The 20,093-nt window shown below is 41.3% G+C and overlaps 1 protein-coding gene across 9 annotated transcripts in view; it reads right to left on the reverse strand.

The window, feature by feature from the left end:
- The window catches only part of MTUS1 (microtubule associated scaffold protein 1), a 114,154-nt gene that overhangs the window by 24,365 nt on the left and 69,696 nt on the right, over window positions 1–20,093 (reverse strand). For 8 of the 9 annotated variants that reach the window (XM_015144825.3, XM_015144828.3, XM_077943105.1 and 5 more), the window contains 2 exons: window positions 16,267–16,481; window positions 6,626–6,692 (listed from right to left, as the gene is read on the reverse strand). In XM_015144825.3, coding sequence (XP_015000311.2) covers window positions 6,626–6,692; window positions 16,267–16,481 — 282 coding nt within the window. Of the gene's footprint in view, window positions 1–6,625; window positions 6,693–7,716; window positions 7,996–16,266; window positions 16,482–20,093 lie in introns of those variants that run through there. The other variant, XM_028852378.2, reaches the window with a different exon arrangement.

Below are 20,093 nucleotides of genomic sequence, written 5' to 3' on the forward strand. Positions count from 1 at the left end.
ACTTTCAAAATGCTCTGATTAACTGGGATGGTCGGACATAATCTACAATGCATCCAAGAGAATTATAGCTCTCCTTTATGACCATGCATTCCTAAAGGACAATAATTTTTTCTTTGCAAGATGTGGATTGTATTTTTTAATTATTCTGACTCTGCTTTATTTAAACTTTTACTTGACGTTCAGGGGTACACGTGCAGGTTTGTTATACAGGTGAACTTGAGTCACAGGAGTTTGTTGTACAGATTATTTCATCACCCAGGTACTAAGCCCAGCACCCGATAGTTATTTTTTCTGCTCCTCTCCCTCCTCCCGCCCTCCACCCTCAAGGAGGCCCCAGTGTCTGTTGTTCCCCTCTTTGTGTCCGTATGTGTTTGTCATAGAAATGTTAAACAGTTTATAGAAAAACATTTGTGCATTAAGAAAACACTGAGTATTAGCATATTTTACGAAGAAAACTACCTTTCCCTAGCTACCATTGTTGGTAATAAAATCATTCATTCGTTGAAGTCTAAGCACCTGGTAAGCGCCAAGCACAAGGTGGGAGAGCTATAAAAATAAGGAGCTACTGGCCCTGCCCTTGAAGAGTTCCTAATTCCAGATGGCAAGAAGAGGTCTATAAACAAATCACTGGAAGAAACAAAACCTTAAATGTGTACAAAGTGCCTTGAAAGGCATATTAGAAGGCACAATTAACTTGCTTGAAAGATGTGGGCGAAATTCAACTGAAGATATTTTAGCTACAACTTAAAAACTGAGTAAATGAGAAGGAGCTTGAGGGGTCCACGACAGGAGGGGAGTGGAAAGAGGAGAGTGCACTCCAGGCAGAGAGGATACGGTGCAAAAGATGTGGACAAAAGGTGCTAATGAACCCATGGCTGGGGCCTGGGAGGGGAAAGGAGGCATGAATAAAGGGGAAAGAGTGCCTAGACATGAATTTGGACTGGAAGATTTCAGTCAGTCAAATCACAATGGTGTGCTTAGTATGTCTGGATTTTTTCCCCCAAGGCCAAACTGGAGTCTTTTGTGTTTGTTAAAAATGTCCAGTAGAGGCTGGGCGCAGTGGCTCAAGCCTGTAATCCCAACACTTTGGGAGGCCAAGGCAGGTGGACCACCTGAGGTCAGGAGAGTTCGAGACCAGTCTGGCCAACATGGTGAAACCTCGTCTCTACTAAAAACACAAAAAGTCGCCAGGAATGGTGGTGCACACCTGTCATCCCAGCTACTCGGGAGGCTGAGCAGGCCAATCACTTGAATACAGGAGGTGGACGTTGCAGTGACCCAGGATGAAGCCACTGCATTCCATCCTGGGTGACGGGGTAAAAACTCCTTCCAAAAAAAAAACCCAAAACACAAAATGTCCAGTAGAGACACATGTCAGCTTTACTCTAAGTATAATTAATTCTGGCCGCAAGTGGAGAGCAGATCACAGGCCAGGAGGCAAGGTGGCCTGTGGGGTAGCTGTTGCAGTAACTTCCAGGTGAGAAATTGTGGGACTTAAAGCGGCAGCAGCCAGAATGCTGAGCAGGGATGGATCCAAGTGGCATTTAGGACACAGACTGACATGCACATGGAGGTTGGGGGAACAGGAGTATGATTTCAGTTGTTAGCTTGGGTGTTAAGTGAATCATATCACCATCATCAAAGCTGAGGAACAGGGGTGAATGAGGAGACGCTGCATGGCCAGGAAGGAAGGGGCTGGGTCATCAGGAAGGTCTGATGATACTGGACTGGCTCACCTGGGGGCAGCACCTCACTGAGAAGCATCTGCAGCTTGGGAAGGAGAGGACCAGAAAAATAAATCTGAGTCATTCTTGTATAGGTAGTAGTGGAAACCATGGGAATGGATGAGAAAACAGCTGGCAATGAAACCCTTGCTATATACTATGACACTATTTAATGGGTAAGTGAACTTATGGGACAGCCACTTGATAGACATTCCCCCAGCCCATTAAAGGTGATCACAATGAAGACCGCGAGGCAATGTAGAAAAGTGCTTGACCTGTCCAGTTAAAAAGATCACAGCAGACATCTGACCAGGTGCAATGGCTCACATCTGTAATCCCAGCACTTTGGGAGGCTGAGGCGGGTGGATCACTTGAATTGAGCATTCGAGACCAGCCTGGCCAATATGGTGAAACCCTGTCTCTACTAAAAATACAAAAATTAGCCCAGCATGGTGATGTGCACCTGTAATCCCAGCTATTCGGGAGGCTAGGTAGGAGAATTGCTTGAATCCAGGAGATGGAGGATGCAGTGAGCCGAGACAGTGCCACTGCACTCCAGCCTGGGCAACAGAGCAAGACCCTGTCTTTAAAAAAAAAAAAAAAAAAAGATCAGAGTAGGCATTTAACATACACAAATCTCAAAAGTATTATGAAAGAAGCCAGAGACAAAAAACAGCATACTATATCTTTCCATTTAAATGAGAATCTAGTTCAGACAAAACCTGATGATAAAGGTTAAATCAGTGTTTGCTTCTCGGGGGAGGGGTGTTCCACTGTGAAATGGCATGAGGGAATTTTCTGGATTGACAGAAACAGTCCATGCTTGATAAGGATGTAGGTTTTAGGAGTACATGTCTGTCAAAACTGATGGAATAATTAGTATTCCATTGTATGAAAATTATACCTTAATTTAAAAAAATCATAGTATGAAGTTGTATATATTCATATAAACTAAGAAAAGGGAATATGCAAATAAAGTTACGTCAGGGCAGTGGAGCTACGGGCTGTTTTCTTTCCATTTAAAAATTTTAATTTTCATACACTGTTCTTAAAAAAAAAAAAAGAACTTTAAAACTTCAAATGCCTAAAAATATTTATCAATGACCCAGGAAAACAGAAAGCATATTATATTACGTTTCCATAGGAAACAGAAAAGAATCTCTACAATTATGGACTTTATCCCTGAAGGTAACAAGAAAACACACGAGACAGTAAAGATATCAACGTGGAGTATCAAAGAATCACTGGACCAAGGGGGCACTTGTAAGAGTTTCTGCAGAAGCTAAGTACCAGGGCTTCCATGAGGGGAGGGAGGCTCAGACGCTGGAAACACGCAGGCCGCTTTGGATGCTGGCACGGTGAGAGTGAGAGGACAATGGGGAAGTCAGCGGATGCGGGGACAGCGGCAGGCTGCTAGATTGGAAAAGTGGAAAGCACAGACTCTACCTGGGTTTCAGTGGCCCTGAGTTTATCAGCTGTCCTCTTTCTTTGCAGTTCTTAATAGTTTGGGTGCCTTGTCTCAACTTTCGTAGAGAAGGTGAAGAAACATTACCCAATGGGAGAGTGACACTAACTCCCATCGCCCCACCCCCATTATTTTGGAGGGGAAAAGTGGGTGCTTTGATGACGGCGATAGTGGCAGCTCTCTTTCCTTGAGTTGCTGTGATGGGCCAGGCACTACGTCACTGCTTTACATGTGTTACTATTTTATTCAAGCCCCACAATAACCCAGCAAAATATATACTGATTTCATATCACCAGTGAAAAAACCATACTCAAAGAAGTTAGGTAACATCCAACTAGGAGCGGATGGACAAAAACTTAGGCTTTGACTCCACACACCAAACTCTACTGGATCAGGAGAATACGCTGATGAGGTCTCATTTCCACTTGAGTCTGAAGAGCCTGTCGTTCGGGATTTCTGGTAATACTGAGTCTAATGACTATTCCTTTCTGTGGCATAGATGATGCCCTCACAAAACGGCCCCTGTGGTTCACGACTATACAGCTGTCAAGCTGCATACATCCTAATACCTATTATTTACTAGCAGTTAACACTTGGTTCTAGATGCTTCACAATGCATTACCTCATGTAATCCTCACAACCACCCTTGGGGCAGATGATTGGCACCGCCATTTTCACCAAGGATGAAATTGGGACTGAAGAGATACAAAGCGACTTGTCCTAAGTCACTCAGTGACCACAGATGTGGCCCCGGACAGTGTCACAACATGAGCCTACCACTTGACTGCCTCCAAATTCAAAACTGGGTTCCCAACTTTACTATGGAAACCCATCTCAACTCACACTGAAACTAACAATCCCACTGGTAGCCTTGAGAGTGTTCTTCCTGGACCGCTTCATCACAAGTGTTTATAGCTTTCGCTTCTCTCCACTTACAGAACCAAAACCCTTCTCCAAGCAGAGAAGGGCTACCATCAGATGTATGCCTGCTGCAACAGCAGCCACGACACATTCCCTGAGAGGCCAGCACTGGGTGACTGAGGATCTGGACAGGCCACCCACTGTACCAACACTCTGGAGGCAGCAGAAGCAGCGCACCAGGGCAGCCTCCTTATCACGGATACAAAGGTGACAGTGGGCACACACCGTTACGGCTATTTCCTGTCAGGCTACCTGACTCACTGGAGGTGCTGAGTCCCTGGGCCCCAATTGCAGTTGATTAATTGTTCTGTCCACTAAAATGTAAAAACAGCATCCTTCATTCAAGCAGCATGAATGGGCACAGTGTCCCATTCTCCCTGCTGCCTTGTGTTGGGAGAGAGGCTGAAACGTGAAACTCTAGGTAGGCTCACCTCCACTTCCACTGGGTTATAATGAACTCTGAAACACACACACACAAAGGCCTCTTTCCTGATCTTCTAACTCTGTTAATTACATTATTTAAGGCATGGACAAAAGCGAATTGGGTTGGTCATTTAGGTAATCATAAGGGTGACTGTAAAGTAACATGGCACAAAGCCTGCAAACTCTGAGAGCTGGGCTGTCTCTCAGCTGGGGTTTCCTTGAACTCTTTCACCAGAACTCTCAAGTCTTTGGGATTCTGAAGTTTCCATCTGTCTTAAAATTACTTTTCCATAAAGAGGCCTTCATTTGCATAGCCTAAAACAAAGTCAGGACTGATGTCTTGGCTAGGTATTAAGAGTCTGGATGGTTAGTCAGGGATTTGGCCTCACCTCCCACTAGAAGGGGAAAAGGGAATAGGAATGTAGAAAAGTCTTTTACAGAGTCTTGCTCTGCTGGCCAGGCTGGAGTGCAGTGGCACAGTGACAGCTCACTACAGCCTCGAAGTCCTGGGCTCAAGCAGTCTTCCCACCTCAGACTCCCGAGTAGCTGGGACAACAGGCACACACCACCATGCTTGGCTGATTTTTAAATTATTTTTTTGTAGAGTCAGGGTCTTGCTATATTGCTCAAGCTGCTCTCAAACTACTGGCCTCAAGTGATCCTCCCACCTCAGCCTCCCAAAGCGCTGGGATTACAGGTGTCAGCTACCACACCCAGCCCAGAGGAAGTCCTGACCCCACACTCACTGCCCTCTGATTTTCGCTCTGGTGAAGGTGGGAGAATTAAGTGTTCAAATCCAGCAAATCAGGTTGGCAGTGTGGTCTTGTCCAAAAGAAAAATGGGCAGTTTCTCCTAGAGTTGGGTGAACACAATTTGCTTCTCTGGTTGTTACCTTGCATTATTCATACAACATACCTGGGCATATTTTGATGGAGACTGTAACACACACAGAAAACCGCAAAGGGCAAGGAAATCAGTCCTAGAATGATCAGCTCGAGATCTGGCTGAAGCTGAAGCAGGAAGCTGATTCTCTAGTCTGAGGAGCCCAGGGCAGAAAGAGGAACCCCAAAGTGGTCAGTTCACTCCAAGATAGGAGTTGACATAGAAAAGGCAGTGTCGGCTGGGCGCGGTGGCTCACACCTGTAATCCCAGTACTTTGGGAGGCCGAGGTCAAGAGATCGAGACCATCCTGGCCAACATGGCGAAACCCCATCTCTACTAAAAATACAAAAATGAGCTGGGCATGGTGGCGTGCGCCTGTAGTCCCAGCTACTCGGGAGGCTGAGGCAAAAGAATCGCTTGAACCCGGGAGGCAGAGGTTGCAGTGAGCCGAGATCGCACCACTGCACTCCCGACGGAGCAAGACTCCGTCTCAAAAAAAAAAAAAAAAAAAAAAAAAAAAAAAGAAAAAGAAAAGAGAAAAGCAAAGCAAAGCAAAGGCAGTGTCGTGTCTGTTCCATGAACCCTAAGGACTTCCAGGAAAGACTGGAACTAAAATAAGAGTGCAACCTGGAAACTGCAGGGCTGGGTGGCAGGTGTTGAGACCTGGGGCTTCCTGTGGAGCGGAGACGTGGTTCACCATCAGCCCCCTCCAAATAGTAAGATTAACACAGAATGTACTTTTTCAGTCAGGTTGCCCTAATGGACAGTATCCTTTCAACTTCATCCTCACTACTCACAAACCAACGCGTGGAAGCACAATGGATTTACTGTTTATCAAGAGGGGAAACTTTCACTACTGTCATATGAAAAGTGGTTCAGAAAAAAAAAAATGACAATATTATTTAACAGGAATTCACACAATTACAAAGTAATTCTGTCCCTCTCTTCAGCAAGAGAAATGTTTTGCTCATCAGAAGTTCTGCTAGGCTTAGTCAGATCAGTGCCAGGAATTCTGTGAACTGAAGGTCAAGCTGCCAAGATTCAAAAGAAATGTCGATAGTAAGTGTTTGCCCAGATAGCAGACAGGGAGTGCCAACAGCTCCCAGCATGCAACTCCAGCCACAATGCAGACAGGACAACCACATTTTCCAGTGTTCCCCTTGTCCCATAAAATTTAACAACAACAACAACAACAACGAAAAGCTCTTACCTAGCTCTCCCCGGAGGTTAACAAGTTCTTGAGATAGGGTTTTGTGTTGTTTCAGCGCTTCCTCCCGCTGCGGAAAACACACATCAAGTTACTCATGTTTTCAAGAGGGTCCCTTTCAGTAAGGTACACATTTGTTATCACTAGGAAAATGAGACCCACTATTGGGAAGCCAAGATATGAATCATTTAGACTAACAATTTGTGTTGTTAAAAGAAACACAGTCGTCCCTTAGTTGTTAAGGAAATTCGTAACTCAAAAATCTGTATTTTTGCAGGTCCCAGTGCAACTCTGGTTTGAGGCAGTGAATGGCCCATTTAGAAATATTTACTTTGAGCCAGTGCTTCACTGCTGATCCATAGAACCTTTCGGCTAATGCATACTGTACTTAAGACGTAATGCGTTCTCTTCCTCCAAGGGCAATAAACATCTAATCAGTTTAAGATAAATATTTAATGTTCTAAACACAGGCACATATATGCACTTTGTCCTATATTTGCAAATAAAAAAGTTTCGTTACAATGCCAATCCTTCTAAAAGAAAGATAAAAAGTTTGTTAGAAAGCTGCAGCAGAAAGATAATCCTTTAAAGACAAAATTAAAGTATTTTTTTTCAGCTACATACCATTTTCTAAGGATTACGATATTTTGGATCAGTGATAATTCTAAATCGATGTTAGAGAAACAAACCAAAGAAAACCAGATGGCTGTTTTTAGTATTAGAGAAGCAATTATCAACCTTGAGCTAAAGAATCATTTTCAAGTTACCAGCAACTCACGGCAATCACACATACACACATACTTACACAAATACAGTAATTACATACAGTTCCTTAAAAGGTAGATTCCCTAGCACCAGGGAGTAACTAAAAGAAAAAATGAAGAATTTCAAAGCTCACTGAAAAAAGCCCTCACAAGGATCACCCAAGACGGAGCTCCCACCGCATCTTGATCACAGCGTTGCAGAGATCATGAGACCCGGCCTTTGCAGGCAAGAGTTGCTTGTCATTCCAAGCATTTTCCCCGAATTCCAGACAGCCTCTGCAGTAGTCCTGACATTCTTCCAGAAAAGCACTATAAACAAATACTAATTACCCTTGGTGCTGCACATGGAGAATAGAGGCACATTTTGCTGCTCGGGCAGCCCATTTTCCAGCTTCTGTCTCCAAGTCCCCCCACCCCTCGCACTGTCCAAGAAGCATACAGGTGGCCGCGCCACCCACCAGTCGGGTCTGTCTACATTCAAAGCTCTAGCAGGAGGCGTGCCATTGGCCCTCGGGCGTCTTACTTCATGTCCTGCAGGTTACCGTGCGCCTCGGATTCCTCACTCACAGAAGCTGATACTGCAGCTTCTGCCTTTGGCACAGGCAGCCTGCGATTACTTAAAGCCACAGCCTTTCATTTATGAAAAACGAGAGGCAGGCATTAGACTGATCGATTGCCATTTAGTTAAATATCAGCTGCAACGGGGGGAAGAAACACTGACCCCCTCTGCATGGATAATGGAGTTATTTTGAGACTTGTGAGCCTTTTTCCTCCCCTCTCTAATTGGGGTCATTAGATGATGACACTTACTAATAGAAAAGGGAAACTTGTTCTTCAGAACGCGTATACTAAATGAGGTTATGAACTAGGTGAAGAGCAAGGAAAGGGGCGTGCTGTCGTTTAGAATTTTAAATGGCATTATGAAATGAGCAGTGTTTCAGAGTAAGTCCGAAGTGCTCACTGCAGAGTTGGAGATCCCATGTATTTTTAACTTTTACTTCGTTCTCACCTCTCAGTAACAGCTCAGGACATCAAGTCTAAACGCCAGCACTGAAGCGTGGTCAGCAGGGACTGGGATTTAAGAGACACTTTTCACTGAGTACCTTCTGGCCTCAATGGTATTCTAAATGTTTGGGTTTTTAAAAATATGGTATTAAGTTGTTCTGAAATCACCAATGAGTCTGAGTTTTTTAAATTAACAAGTAATTGGTTTTCTGATGCAGAAATTTAAGTGAGGAAAATCAGCCTGCATAATAATGGAAGAAAAACATAAAAATATGTATCATATATACTTCTCCTCATGTCAGAAATTTAAGACTTAATTTTGTTGAGTAATTTACTTCAAGTAAATACCAGGAAGCTTTGCCACTCAAGTAACAGGAAAAACAAGACAGCTTTACTAACTCCCCACAAGCAATCCTGAAACTCATTTGGTGAACTTGCTTAAAATTCACCTTTCAGTACTAGCCAAGCTGCTAACAGAAGGAAGAGATGGCAAGAAAATTAAATCATTTTTCAAATTTATGGAAACTATGGGAAGATGAAAAAAATTAAAAATTACAGTTAGTATAATTTCAAAGAACAATTTTGTGGAAACATTATGTTCTGTTGCAAAAATACACCAGGTGATTTTTTTACTTATTAAAGGGGGTTTTGGGAAAGCGAGTTTCACCAAACACGTCGACATTTCCCCAAACTTCAACTCCACTGCACTCCACGATCCTGTCCTTAATGCCTCAGAGGCTACTGACATCTTCCAACCTCTGTCAGGCACAGTAACAGCAACAGGAAAACCTTGAGGTCATCTTTCACTCTTTGTCTAAATGGGTTGTGCAAAAGTCAGTCAGTTCTTCCCTTGTAATGTGTCTTGAATCCATTGCACTTTTTCTTTTAGTGCTATCTCCACACTAGTCCTGATCCTAGCCCATTCCTGGACTATCGGAAGCATCCCTTCACCTTTCAGAGGGCTGGTAGATTATTAGTCCATATTCTTTGTATATATAAACTCCCTTGCTCACAACAAGCCTCGTTGAGTGCATTCAAAACAAACGAACTACTTCACCATAGTTCTGTGGACTTGAAGCATCCAGCCTCCCCTTCAGCCTCCCAGCCTCTCTCCTGTGCAAGTCACCCGGACCACGCATATCTCACCTCCACATGCTTGTCAACACCACCTTCTCTGGAATGCAGGACTTTCTTTACTGACTCATTATATAAACCTTCTAGGAATGCTAAATATCATAGACAACATATCCCCCTCCCCCAAATGAACAGAAAGACCATTTACCCTTCTAAATCGGTTGGTAACTTATTACTTCAAACTAATTAATCTAGCATTTTTCATAGCAGATGCTGTGAAAATATAAAAGAAATTTAAGACATGGTCCCTGCCTTCAAGAAGCACGGGGCCTACCTAGAGCTAGAACATCCAGGCTCAGTTCTTTTGGTCATTGATCAAAGCAGATGACCTCATCAGATGGGAAGCAGTAATGAAGAAAACCAAGGGCTTTATATACAATCCGTAGGTGAAATGCTGACCCCCGTGCTCATACTGTAACAGACACATGCTACATGTTAGTTTCTGCCTGACTCTCCCTGATAGCTTGGCCTTTACATGTACTTACCCTTTACTTGTAGATGATAAAATACATCATATGTCCCTTAGATACTGATTTACTGTTTCTTTTTACTCAGCTGCTCCTAGATCAGTGTTTCTGTCTTAGAGAATAAACTCTTAATCGTCCAGATAACGGGTTGATTCAATTCTCTTTGTATTGTAACATGCAGAATTTCACACAATGTGAAAAAAAGAGAAAGGTGGAAATCTGGATATAAAGATGCCTTTATGCTCATGCATTAAATATACGAAATGTTCCAAGAAAAAAAAAATGGATTCACCATAATTGAATTAGGAGTCCCTGGGACACAGGCACTTAGTCTCTGGCTGTCGTCCCATCAGCGTGCCTGCATTTTTGCTAGCCACTGAGTAGCATCAACAGCCCACAGGATCTTGCAGAGAAAAGCCACATTAGATGGCTCAGATGTATGCTGCATCTGACCTCCTCCCCATCACCCACACCGCGAATTTGCTCAATGCATCTACATTTTTTTGTTCCGAGACAACTTTACTGCTAGTGTCATTCAAAATTCAACTTTGTTTAGGTGCTACTTTAGGTAAAATTCCACTTGCAAAAAAAAAAAAGATTTGGAGGCATTTTGAAGAATGAGAGGTTTGGGGAGGGTGACCAGTTCAAGTTTACCTAGAAACCCACCCAAAAGACCCTTTCATGAAGAAGCTTAATTACTACCATCACTACTGTTGTTCACTTTGGCTGTCTGCGCAGAATACTGTCTAAGCAAGGATAAACCAAGAATTAGAAAAAAACTTAAAGTAATGTTAGTGTGTCTTTTGAGGAACAGAGAGTGTGACATTAGTTCTCCGATTCATGAGACATCAGAATGTCTGATATGTCATGAAATATGTCTGCTACTACAGTGGGAAACTTAGAGTTATTAAGTAGACTTGCAACAAAAGCATGATAGTTGCAAGATTCTCTTAATCCATCATTTTCACCCATAATCTAAGGCTCTAATGCCATTTACAAAAGATTAGCAAAAACAAAATATATATACACACACACACAATACCTATATATTATACATATATAAAAATACATAGACTTACAATGTATAGGCATATCATGTATGCAAAATGCATACACATTATATATGTATACAATGTGTATCTATATGTATTTTATATATGTGTGTGTGTGTCTGTGTATAAACACAGTATATATACTTCTGTAATGGGAATGGGAACTAAAAGGTTAACGGAGTTTTTAAAATTGTTTAACTTTGCCCAAGATTTTTGTTCTCCAACTATTTTTATTATTTTATATATATATATACACATATATATATACACACACACATATATACACACACATATATACACACACACATATATATACATATATATATACACATATATATATATATTTTTTTTTTTTTTTTTTTTGAGACAGGGTCTCACTCTGTCACCCAGGCTGGAGTGCAATGGCGCCATCTTCGCTCACTGCAACCTCCGCCTCTTGGGTTAAGCGATTCTTGTGCCTCAGCCTCTCAAGTAGCTGGGACTACAGGCACGTGCCACCGTGCCTGGCTAATTTTTGTATTTCTTGGTAGAGACAGGGTTTCACCATGTTGGCCAGGCTGGTCTCGAACTCCGCACCTCAAGTGATATGCCCACCTCAGCGTCCCAAAGTGTTGGGATTACAGGTGTGAGCCACCATGCCTAGCCTCCAACTGTTTTATAATAGTACTCAGTACACACTACACCATCAGTAAATATTTGCTGATTATAAAATAAAGAGAACAAAGAACATTTACATAAGACTTTATGCTCATCCTACATCTGGAATTCCATCCTCTCTGTTCACATGTTCACTCACCTATACACTGTGTTGTTTATTAAAGCTGCTAGGATGCTTTCATAATAAAGAACTAGAGGCAGATCCTGCCCTCAGTAAATTTCCTATCTTAAAATGCAAAAACAAGCATTAAACCGGTATCTCTAATATAGTGCAGAGAATGAAAGAGAAGCACATATGCTCCTGGAATCCAGAGGTGGACAGAATGCAGATCTAGAAGGCCAGGAAATCATTCACTAAAGAGTGGGTTCTGGACTGGGCATGGTGGCTCATGCCTGTAATCCCAGCAGGCATTTGGGAGGCTGAGGCAGATGGATCACTTGAAGCGAGGAGTTTAAGACCGGCCTGGCCAACATGGTGAAACCTCATCTCTACTAAAACCACAAAAATTATCCGGGTATGGGGGTGGGCATCTGTAATCCCAACTACTCAGGAGGCTGAGTCAGGAGAACTGCTTGAACCCGGGTGGTGGAGGTTGCAGTGAGCTGAGATTGCACCACTGCACTCCAGCCTGGGTGACAGAGCAAGCCACTGTCTTCAAAAAAAAAAAAAAAAAAAAAAAAAAAAAGCAGGTTCTGGAGCTATATTCAGTGCAGTCACAATTCCTTGGGTTTCAGGACCTGAATTTCGGTATAAGGTGAAATTCACACACAGTACGAATGTCTGGGAAAGTCACTAGGAGCCTGTCATGTTGTGGACAATGCATCTCTCTGTAGATCCAACCCAGTGAATTTTTTTTCCTCTAGTGTTGGATCTACTCTCTCTCTGAGCACCTGATAAAGGCCTCAGCTTGTGTTTAGAGGCCAGGTTGTATGAGGGAAAAGTGTCTTTAAACACTAAGATCGCGGAGAGTATAGAATGCTCACACCACAAGAGGTGTTCAGGGACTGAGAAGACACCTGAAGGAAGGGTGGACTCCTGACTTTTATCTCAAATTGACTCTTGGACCTTCTTCGTTCACTGGGGGTGGGGGGCATACAAGGTGGACTTGTGTTCTTCATTTAATTTGCTTTTTTTTTAAGATGGAATCTCGCTCTGTCGCCCAGGCTGGAGTGCAGCGGCGCGATCTTGGCTCACTGCAACCTCCATCTCTCAAAGTAAAGCGATTCTTCTACCTCAGCCTCCCGAGTAGCTGGGACTACAGGCACATGCCACCATGCACGGCTAATGTTTGTAGTTTTAGTAGAGATGGGGTTTCACCATATTGGTCAGGCTGGTCTTGAACTTCTGACCTCAGGTGATCCACTTGCCTTGGCCTCCAAAAGTGCTGGGATTACAGGCGTGAGCCACTGTGCCTGGCCTGCATTTTTCTTATTTTAGTTGTTTGTATACTGATCTATGTAAATTAAATGCAAGTGGTGATGTGATGCTGCTGTAAAACCGATCTGAACATGTAAGTATTGGGGGCAAGGACAGTAGCCCAGTAATGATATGTGAACAAAGGATGAAGTACAGGAAGTTTACAGGACATTTTTAGTTGATAGCGTCCTAGACCTAGGTTTATGTCCTGGTTCTCCTCTTGCTAGCTGTCTGATAGCAGGTAAATTACTTAACTCTATTCCTCAATTTTCTTATTTATAACTTCCAACTCGTGTCTTTGGTGAGGATTTAAATAAGGTAAGTAAGAGTATCTGGCACTTAGTAAATATTAGGTTGGTGCAAAAGTAATTGCGGCTTTTGGCACGATGGCAAAACCTCAATTACTTTTGCACCGACCTAGTATTCAACAAATCCCTCTTGCTTCTCCTCCATCTCTTTATGTACGGCTACAGCATCTGGGCATGAGAATAACATTAAAAAGGGCAGTAGTTACCAAATGATAAAAAACCTTATAGTCCCAGTTAAAAACCAGAGTCTCCCCAAAACAAAATAACAATGTGAGTTACATAAGTATAAATTTCCTAGTAGCCACATTGAAAAAAGTTGAAAAAGATGAAGCTAATTTTCATATTTTAGCTCAAATATATACAAAATAATATTTCAATATATTCAATATAAAAATTGTTTATGAGATAGTCTATATCCTTTGTTTTCATTCTAAGTTTTTGGAATCCAAGTGTATTTTACACGTACCACACATCTCATTTCAATGGATTACATTTCGAATGCTCAGTCTCATACGGCTAGTGGCTACCACACTGGACAGATGAGCTATAGATAAGGGAGAACCACTGGAAGATTTAATCAGCAGCATGGGATGCTTTCGTAAGAGGAAGCTGTCAGCAGTGCTTGGGATGGATTATAGGGGAGAAACAGTGCAAGCCTAATGATTGGTTAAAAAGTTGCTATCACAGGTTGGGCATGGTGACTCACGCCTGTAATTCCAGAACTTTGGGAGGCCAAGGTGAGCGGATCACCTGAGGTCAGGAGCTCAAGACCAGCCTGGCCCACATGGCGAAACCCCGTCTCTACTAAAAAAATACAAAAATTAGCTGGGCATGGTGGCGGGTGCCTGTAATCCCAGCTATTCAGGAGACTGAGGAAGGAGAATCGCTTGAACCCGGGAAGCAGAGGTTGCAGTGAGCCCAGATCACGCCATTGCATTCCAGCCTGGGCGAAAGAGCGAGACTCCATACCAATCAAAAACAAAAACAAAAAAAACAAACTTGCTATTATAATCTAGTGGACAGCTATCCAGGGTCGGAGCAAGGAGGGCATGAGTGGGGATTGCGAAGACATAGAATGGGGAGAAACACTGTGGAATGAGAGTTCACGGGACTTGACTGACATCATGAGGAGGATAAAGGAGAGAAAATAGTTGAGGATGGGAGCTATTAGGCTGGACATAGTAAAATGATTGGTTTACTTCTAAATATAAAAACTAATTATTCCCCACATTTGATAGTATACAGTTTCTAGTTAGCTTACTTGGTTATATAAACACACTCTTGAGTTCCTTTCTTACAAACGAAAGACAAACAAAAATACCATATACTATTACCATAACTAAAAATCTAAGTAGTCCCCATCTTCCCCTCAAAAACAAAAACAAAAACAAAAAAACATCTGGAGAAAGCTGTAAAATACTCATCAAGAATTCACTGAGGCCAATTGTGGTGGCGCATGTCTGTAATCCCAGGACTTTGGGAGGCCGAGGTGGGCATGTCATGAGGTCAGGAGATCAAGATCACCCTGGCTAACACAGCGAAACCCTGTCTCTACCAAAAATACAAAAAATAAGCTGGGCGTGGTGGTGGGCGCCTGTAGTCCCAGCTACTCAGGAGGCTGAGGCAGGAGAATGGCGTGAACCCGGGAGGTGGAGGTTGTAGTGAGCCGAGATCGCGCCACTGCGCTCCAGCCTGGGGGACAGAGCGAGATTCCCTCAAAAAAAAAAAAAAAAAAAAAGAATTCATTGAAACTGTCTACTAGTCTGATAGTTTCTCCAAGGCACAGACCAAGTCTCATCCACTTCTCTCTCTCCCTGCTTCCTAAACAGGCAGCCATATCACAGGGGCCTCTGTATGAAACAAGGACAGGTTTGTTGATCTGAACGAAACTACAGAACAGCCAAACTGAACAGTTTTCTTTTTGCTTTTAATTTTTATGTTTTCCCTATGTTGCTTAGGCTGGTCTTGAACTCTTGGCCACAAGCGATCCTCCCTCCTCGTCTTCCCAAAATGCTGGGACTCCAGGCATGAGCCACAGTACGTGGCCAGTTTTTGTGTTTGTTTTTTCCTTTTCCTTTGTGTTATCATGTATATCCGCCTTGAAAACTGTGATTAAAAACTAAGGAGCTCAAGTTATATTCTCTGATCAGTTTCCCCCTGAAATAATTACAGCTTTTATTGCTATGTCAGTAACATCTTGATATAAACTTGGTTTTCTCAATGAATTTCAGCCAGTTCGTGAAGTAACATCCCTGAAGAATATTAGGGAAGAGTAACAACACCGCAAATCTGCTTTGCTTTTGCTGCACCACAGGGACTATTTAGGAATCAATGGAACTTTCAGAAAGAATCCCCAGATTCTTTCTGAAAGTTCCATTTAACTCACTTTTGAGTTAACTCCCAGAATCGTACCTGGGGATTCTTTCTGAAAAGTGCTCTTTAATCCATAAATATAACAAACCTCATTTTTCAAAGCATTCAACTAAGTGTGATATGAAAAGCTACACATAGACAAACAGAAAAATTAAGTGAAAAAAATGCTAATGCTAGTTTAGGTCTAGAGGCACACAGCGGTGTAACAGGAAATTATGTTCTTGCTGTTGCCATTCTAACCAACAGACTCTAGGGGTAAAAAAAGGAAGCGAGAAAATGTTTCCATGCCAAGGTTCTAGAGACCGACTCAGGTTATCTGGTGAACTGACAAAAATGTAATGTGATGAATCACACCTGATCTTTCCCATCATTTACCTAGATATTCCCAAGGCGAGCACATGAGCAAGTCCTCCCCGTGCTCCCCCGACTTAGAGGAGAAAGGCTCTTTCTAGGATGCATATCCTTACCTCAGACAGCAGGTGCTGAATCACAACTGTCAATGCCTCAAACTTGGTATTACCACAGGCAAGAAGCTGCTTGAGCTGCAGGATAAATCCACTTTGGTTTTCACATTTTGTTTTATATTGCGCCAATTCACGTGTTTTCTCAGAGGGCAGTGCATCAGGAGCCGTCTGCGTCTGGATACATAAGCTTCGGGGATTCTTCTGCCTGCTCTTTTCAACTGCAAAAGGAATTAACATAGATACAAAGACAGGTGAGGTTAATTTTTAAAATCACCACCACATGGGTTCAAAAACAACCAGATAAGCCATGGAAACGCATTTATGTTCCTGTAAGGAATGGATACGGATGAGAGGTGGAATGAATCGGAGATCTAGATGGTGGAATTCTCGAACACAGTGGCCACCAGTTATGACTTTAAAAGATTTATGCGGAACAGAGAATTAGGAACACGACGTAAATAGATTTGGCAACCCAGAAACACAAAAACTGTGTGCAAAATGATTCTGTTCTCCTAGCTTCTCATTTTCCAGTTAAACTGGTAGCGAAACCTTGGCTGACGAGAAGCCTGACTTTTCTGATCTCATATGCCAAAAGAAACACACAAATCACTGGACATTTAATTAAATGCCTTTCTCTCCTCCCATACATTTTCTACAAATCCCTCATCTTTTCCCTGATGATGGCCTAGTCATTACACAGATTTATACTGCAGATGAGTCATTTCCTAATCTCTAATAAATCATAACATACATTGAAAACACTCAGATTTTGCCTCTTTAAGTTCACTGCTACGAGTACTATACTCTTGACTATACTATTCCATTTTCTGCCAAACACAAGCTTTGTCGGTCTTTTTTCCCAAGTAGTGATAATGGCTCCCACAGTTTTTTTTTTTTAAAGCGCATGCTAACACTCCAAATCCAACCCAAATGCCACGCTAAGTGATTATTCCCTTCCTGCGCTATAGTGCCCTGGGAATTACCCTGTTTTACATAAAAAACTGTTCAGTCTTGGAACCATTTCAAATGTGTCAGTCATTCTGAATATCAAACAGAATTGGAAAAATAAGAAATGAATTGCTTAGCTTCTTGAAATAAACAAGCCAAGTAATCCAAACAAATGTAAATTTGGAAAAAAAGACAAAAGAAACTAAAAAAAAAAAAGTTTCCTTATTCTAACAGTCTTTCATTATGGCATCCACATTTTGTGGTAATAAATCTAAGACAACTTGTAAAGAAATTCAGTAATTATTTTCTCTAATTTTTTGGGAAGAGGCAAACTATTACAGTGATTGCTTAAAGAAAAATAAAGAAACATCAGTACTCATGTTCTAAGAACAAATGGCTAAATATATTGAATAAACTCTAAGTTAAAAACAGGAAAAAAGGCTCTTATTTTCTATGGCTGCATTACATGGTTAAATAACTTATATTTGTATTAATATTGATAATTCTCTGTCCTAAAATGACTAAAATATCCATTATTTCACTGTGTCTTTGTAATACTTGATGAGAGGAAGTATTTATCCATTACTCTTTATTATTAGCAATTAATAGTAGCTTATGAATAATTGTCACTTCCATAGATGCAGAAAATAGCCAAGTTAATATATTACAGTCCTGAAGGGCGAACAAATTACTTGTCACTTATTGATGAAAAAAGAATCTAAATATTTGACCATGAGATTAGTATTCTTTATGTCATTTCCTAGATGTTTTTAGAAATTGTCACATAACAGGTAATAATAATCCCACAGTGTTTCACTGATCACAGCGTGTTCTCACTTTCCCTCTCTTTTCATCCTCCCAATGACCCCAGGGGGGACGAGGGGGCTCACAAGTGTGAATGGTCTTCCCTGGGTGTAAACAACTCCTATGGGAATCCAGATTCAAAGTCAGAACCCAGGCCTCTAATGCCAAGTCTCTGCTGTTCCCACACATTTTGGAAAGTGGATTAGGTGGTGACGTAATACATGATATATATAAAAATAAATATTTATGCAACAAATGTAACAATATCTTGCTTTAATACATATAAGCCCATTATCTATCTGATAACTCATTTTAACAAACCCACATATAAACATCTATGTGTTATATAATTTTATAAACAAACATTTTTAGATCCTTTACTATCTAGAATTTATTGCAACAAATACAGACACAAGTTCATTCTCCTGATATCATTTGTGTATGTCCTACTAAAACTTACTTAAAAATTCATTTATTGATAACTGCTTTATCACTTCCTGACTCCTGAATAACATTTGGCTCTCTTTCTAGAATTTCTATGCTAATGAATGTTATTTTAAACACAATTTCAGAGCTTTAAAACTGTCAGTTTAAAATTATTTACAAAATCTGACAGGTGAATCTTTTATATTAATATTTTGGAGAAATATTCAAGATTCTTGCTTTTTGATCATAAATCCATAACAAAAATATCACAGAATACATGTAATTGTACTAACATTGTTTACTTTTGAAGAGAAGGTAATAGGAATCAGATAGCTAAAAAGTATCCTGAGGTATTTTTTATACTTTTTAACCATGGGATAAATATATAACCTCTTCAAAAGTTAAATATAAGAAGTAAACAAAATTACTTTTAAAAGACAGTTAAAGTGAAATTCGAGAACATACATTTTTTATGTACTACTTAGCTATCAAGGAAATAGTCTATGTAGAATTTTTCCTTGGGGAAATTACACAGGAATCTAAACATTACACAGGGTTTGTTAGTGATTACTCAGAATAGCTTTATGATTAAGGAGGAAAGAACACACTATGTATTCGTCTAAGAGTACGTGTCTTCAAATTTTAAAATGAGAGCAAATGAGCAAACAGACTGTCCTCTCTGTGGAGCTGGAAATGTGCGCCGTGCACTCAATCTTCCGCTCCATATACTGTGCTCCCTAAGGATGTAGTGTGACCACACGGCAGGCAGCCGATGACCCAGTTTCCACATGCTTCCCACTCTCTCCCCACTCCTGGCTCAGCTGCAGATCAGAGATGATGCAAGAATCTCCAATGATGCTCAAAGCCCCAAGGCTCATCAACAGGTACTTCACAGTACTGAAAAGCCAGGGGTTTCCCTTAAATCCTGCAGGATTCATTACTTACGTGAAATTAGCATAGTATCAGCCAAACTTTGCGCTTACCCTCGTTTATCAGCATGTTACTGTTTTGATAATAAAGCTTTTATACAAAAGTATAAATTATTTTGTTTATTGTACCTATTAACAGAACACGCTCTGATTTCAAAGGATCAATTTAATCAGAAATCTTAAAATTAAATGTTAACTTCTACATCAATTCAGATTTCTCTCAACAAGATAATGACCACCGTCAGCTGTGATCCAGCCTTACTGGGACTCATTCTAATGAAATGGGGACCTCCATCAGGAAAACAAAGGCCAGAACCAAAGATATTGGCTCATCTGGAAAACAGCTGGGTAACACTGTTGGCTCTCTTTGTTCTTTCTACTCAGAAACCTCAATTTAATAAAATTTAAAACTAGTGCAATGAAGTCATGCATCATCTTCTTAAAGAAAGTAGTTGGTTAAAGAGGAAGATGCCCATTTCTCAGGCTCAAGTCACTTAGGCAAACAGTCCTCCATATCCCAAGACCAAAAACAATTTTGAGAAAAAAAACCTACCCATTCAGACATGGACTAACCATCACCACATACTAGCAGCTCAGGACATATCCGTTCTAGGTCAAACAAGCCACACATTTCCGCAATCTGCTGGCTTTTCACATTAATAAAATCCAGTTAGAGAGGAGACCTACTGAGGGAGATTGCCTTGGGTTCCATGAAACACAAAC

This window comes from Macaca mulatta, chromosome 8 (assembly GCF_049350105.2).
Source record: "Macaca mulatta isolate MMU2019108-1 chromosome 8, T2T-MMU8v2.0, whole genome shotgun sequence".
In the NCBI taxonomy this organism is placed as follows: domain Eukaryota; kingdom Metazoa; phylum Chordata; class Mammalia; order Primates; family Cercopithecidae; genus Macaca; species Macaca mulatta.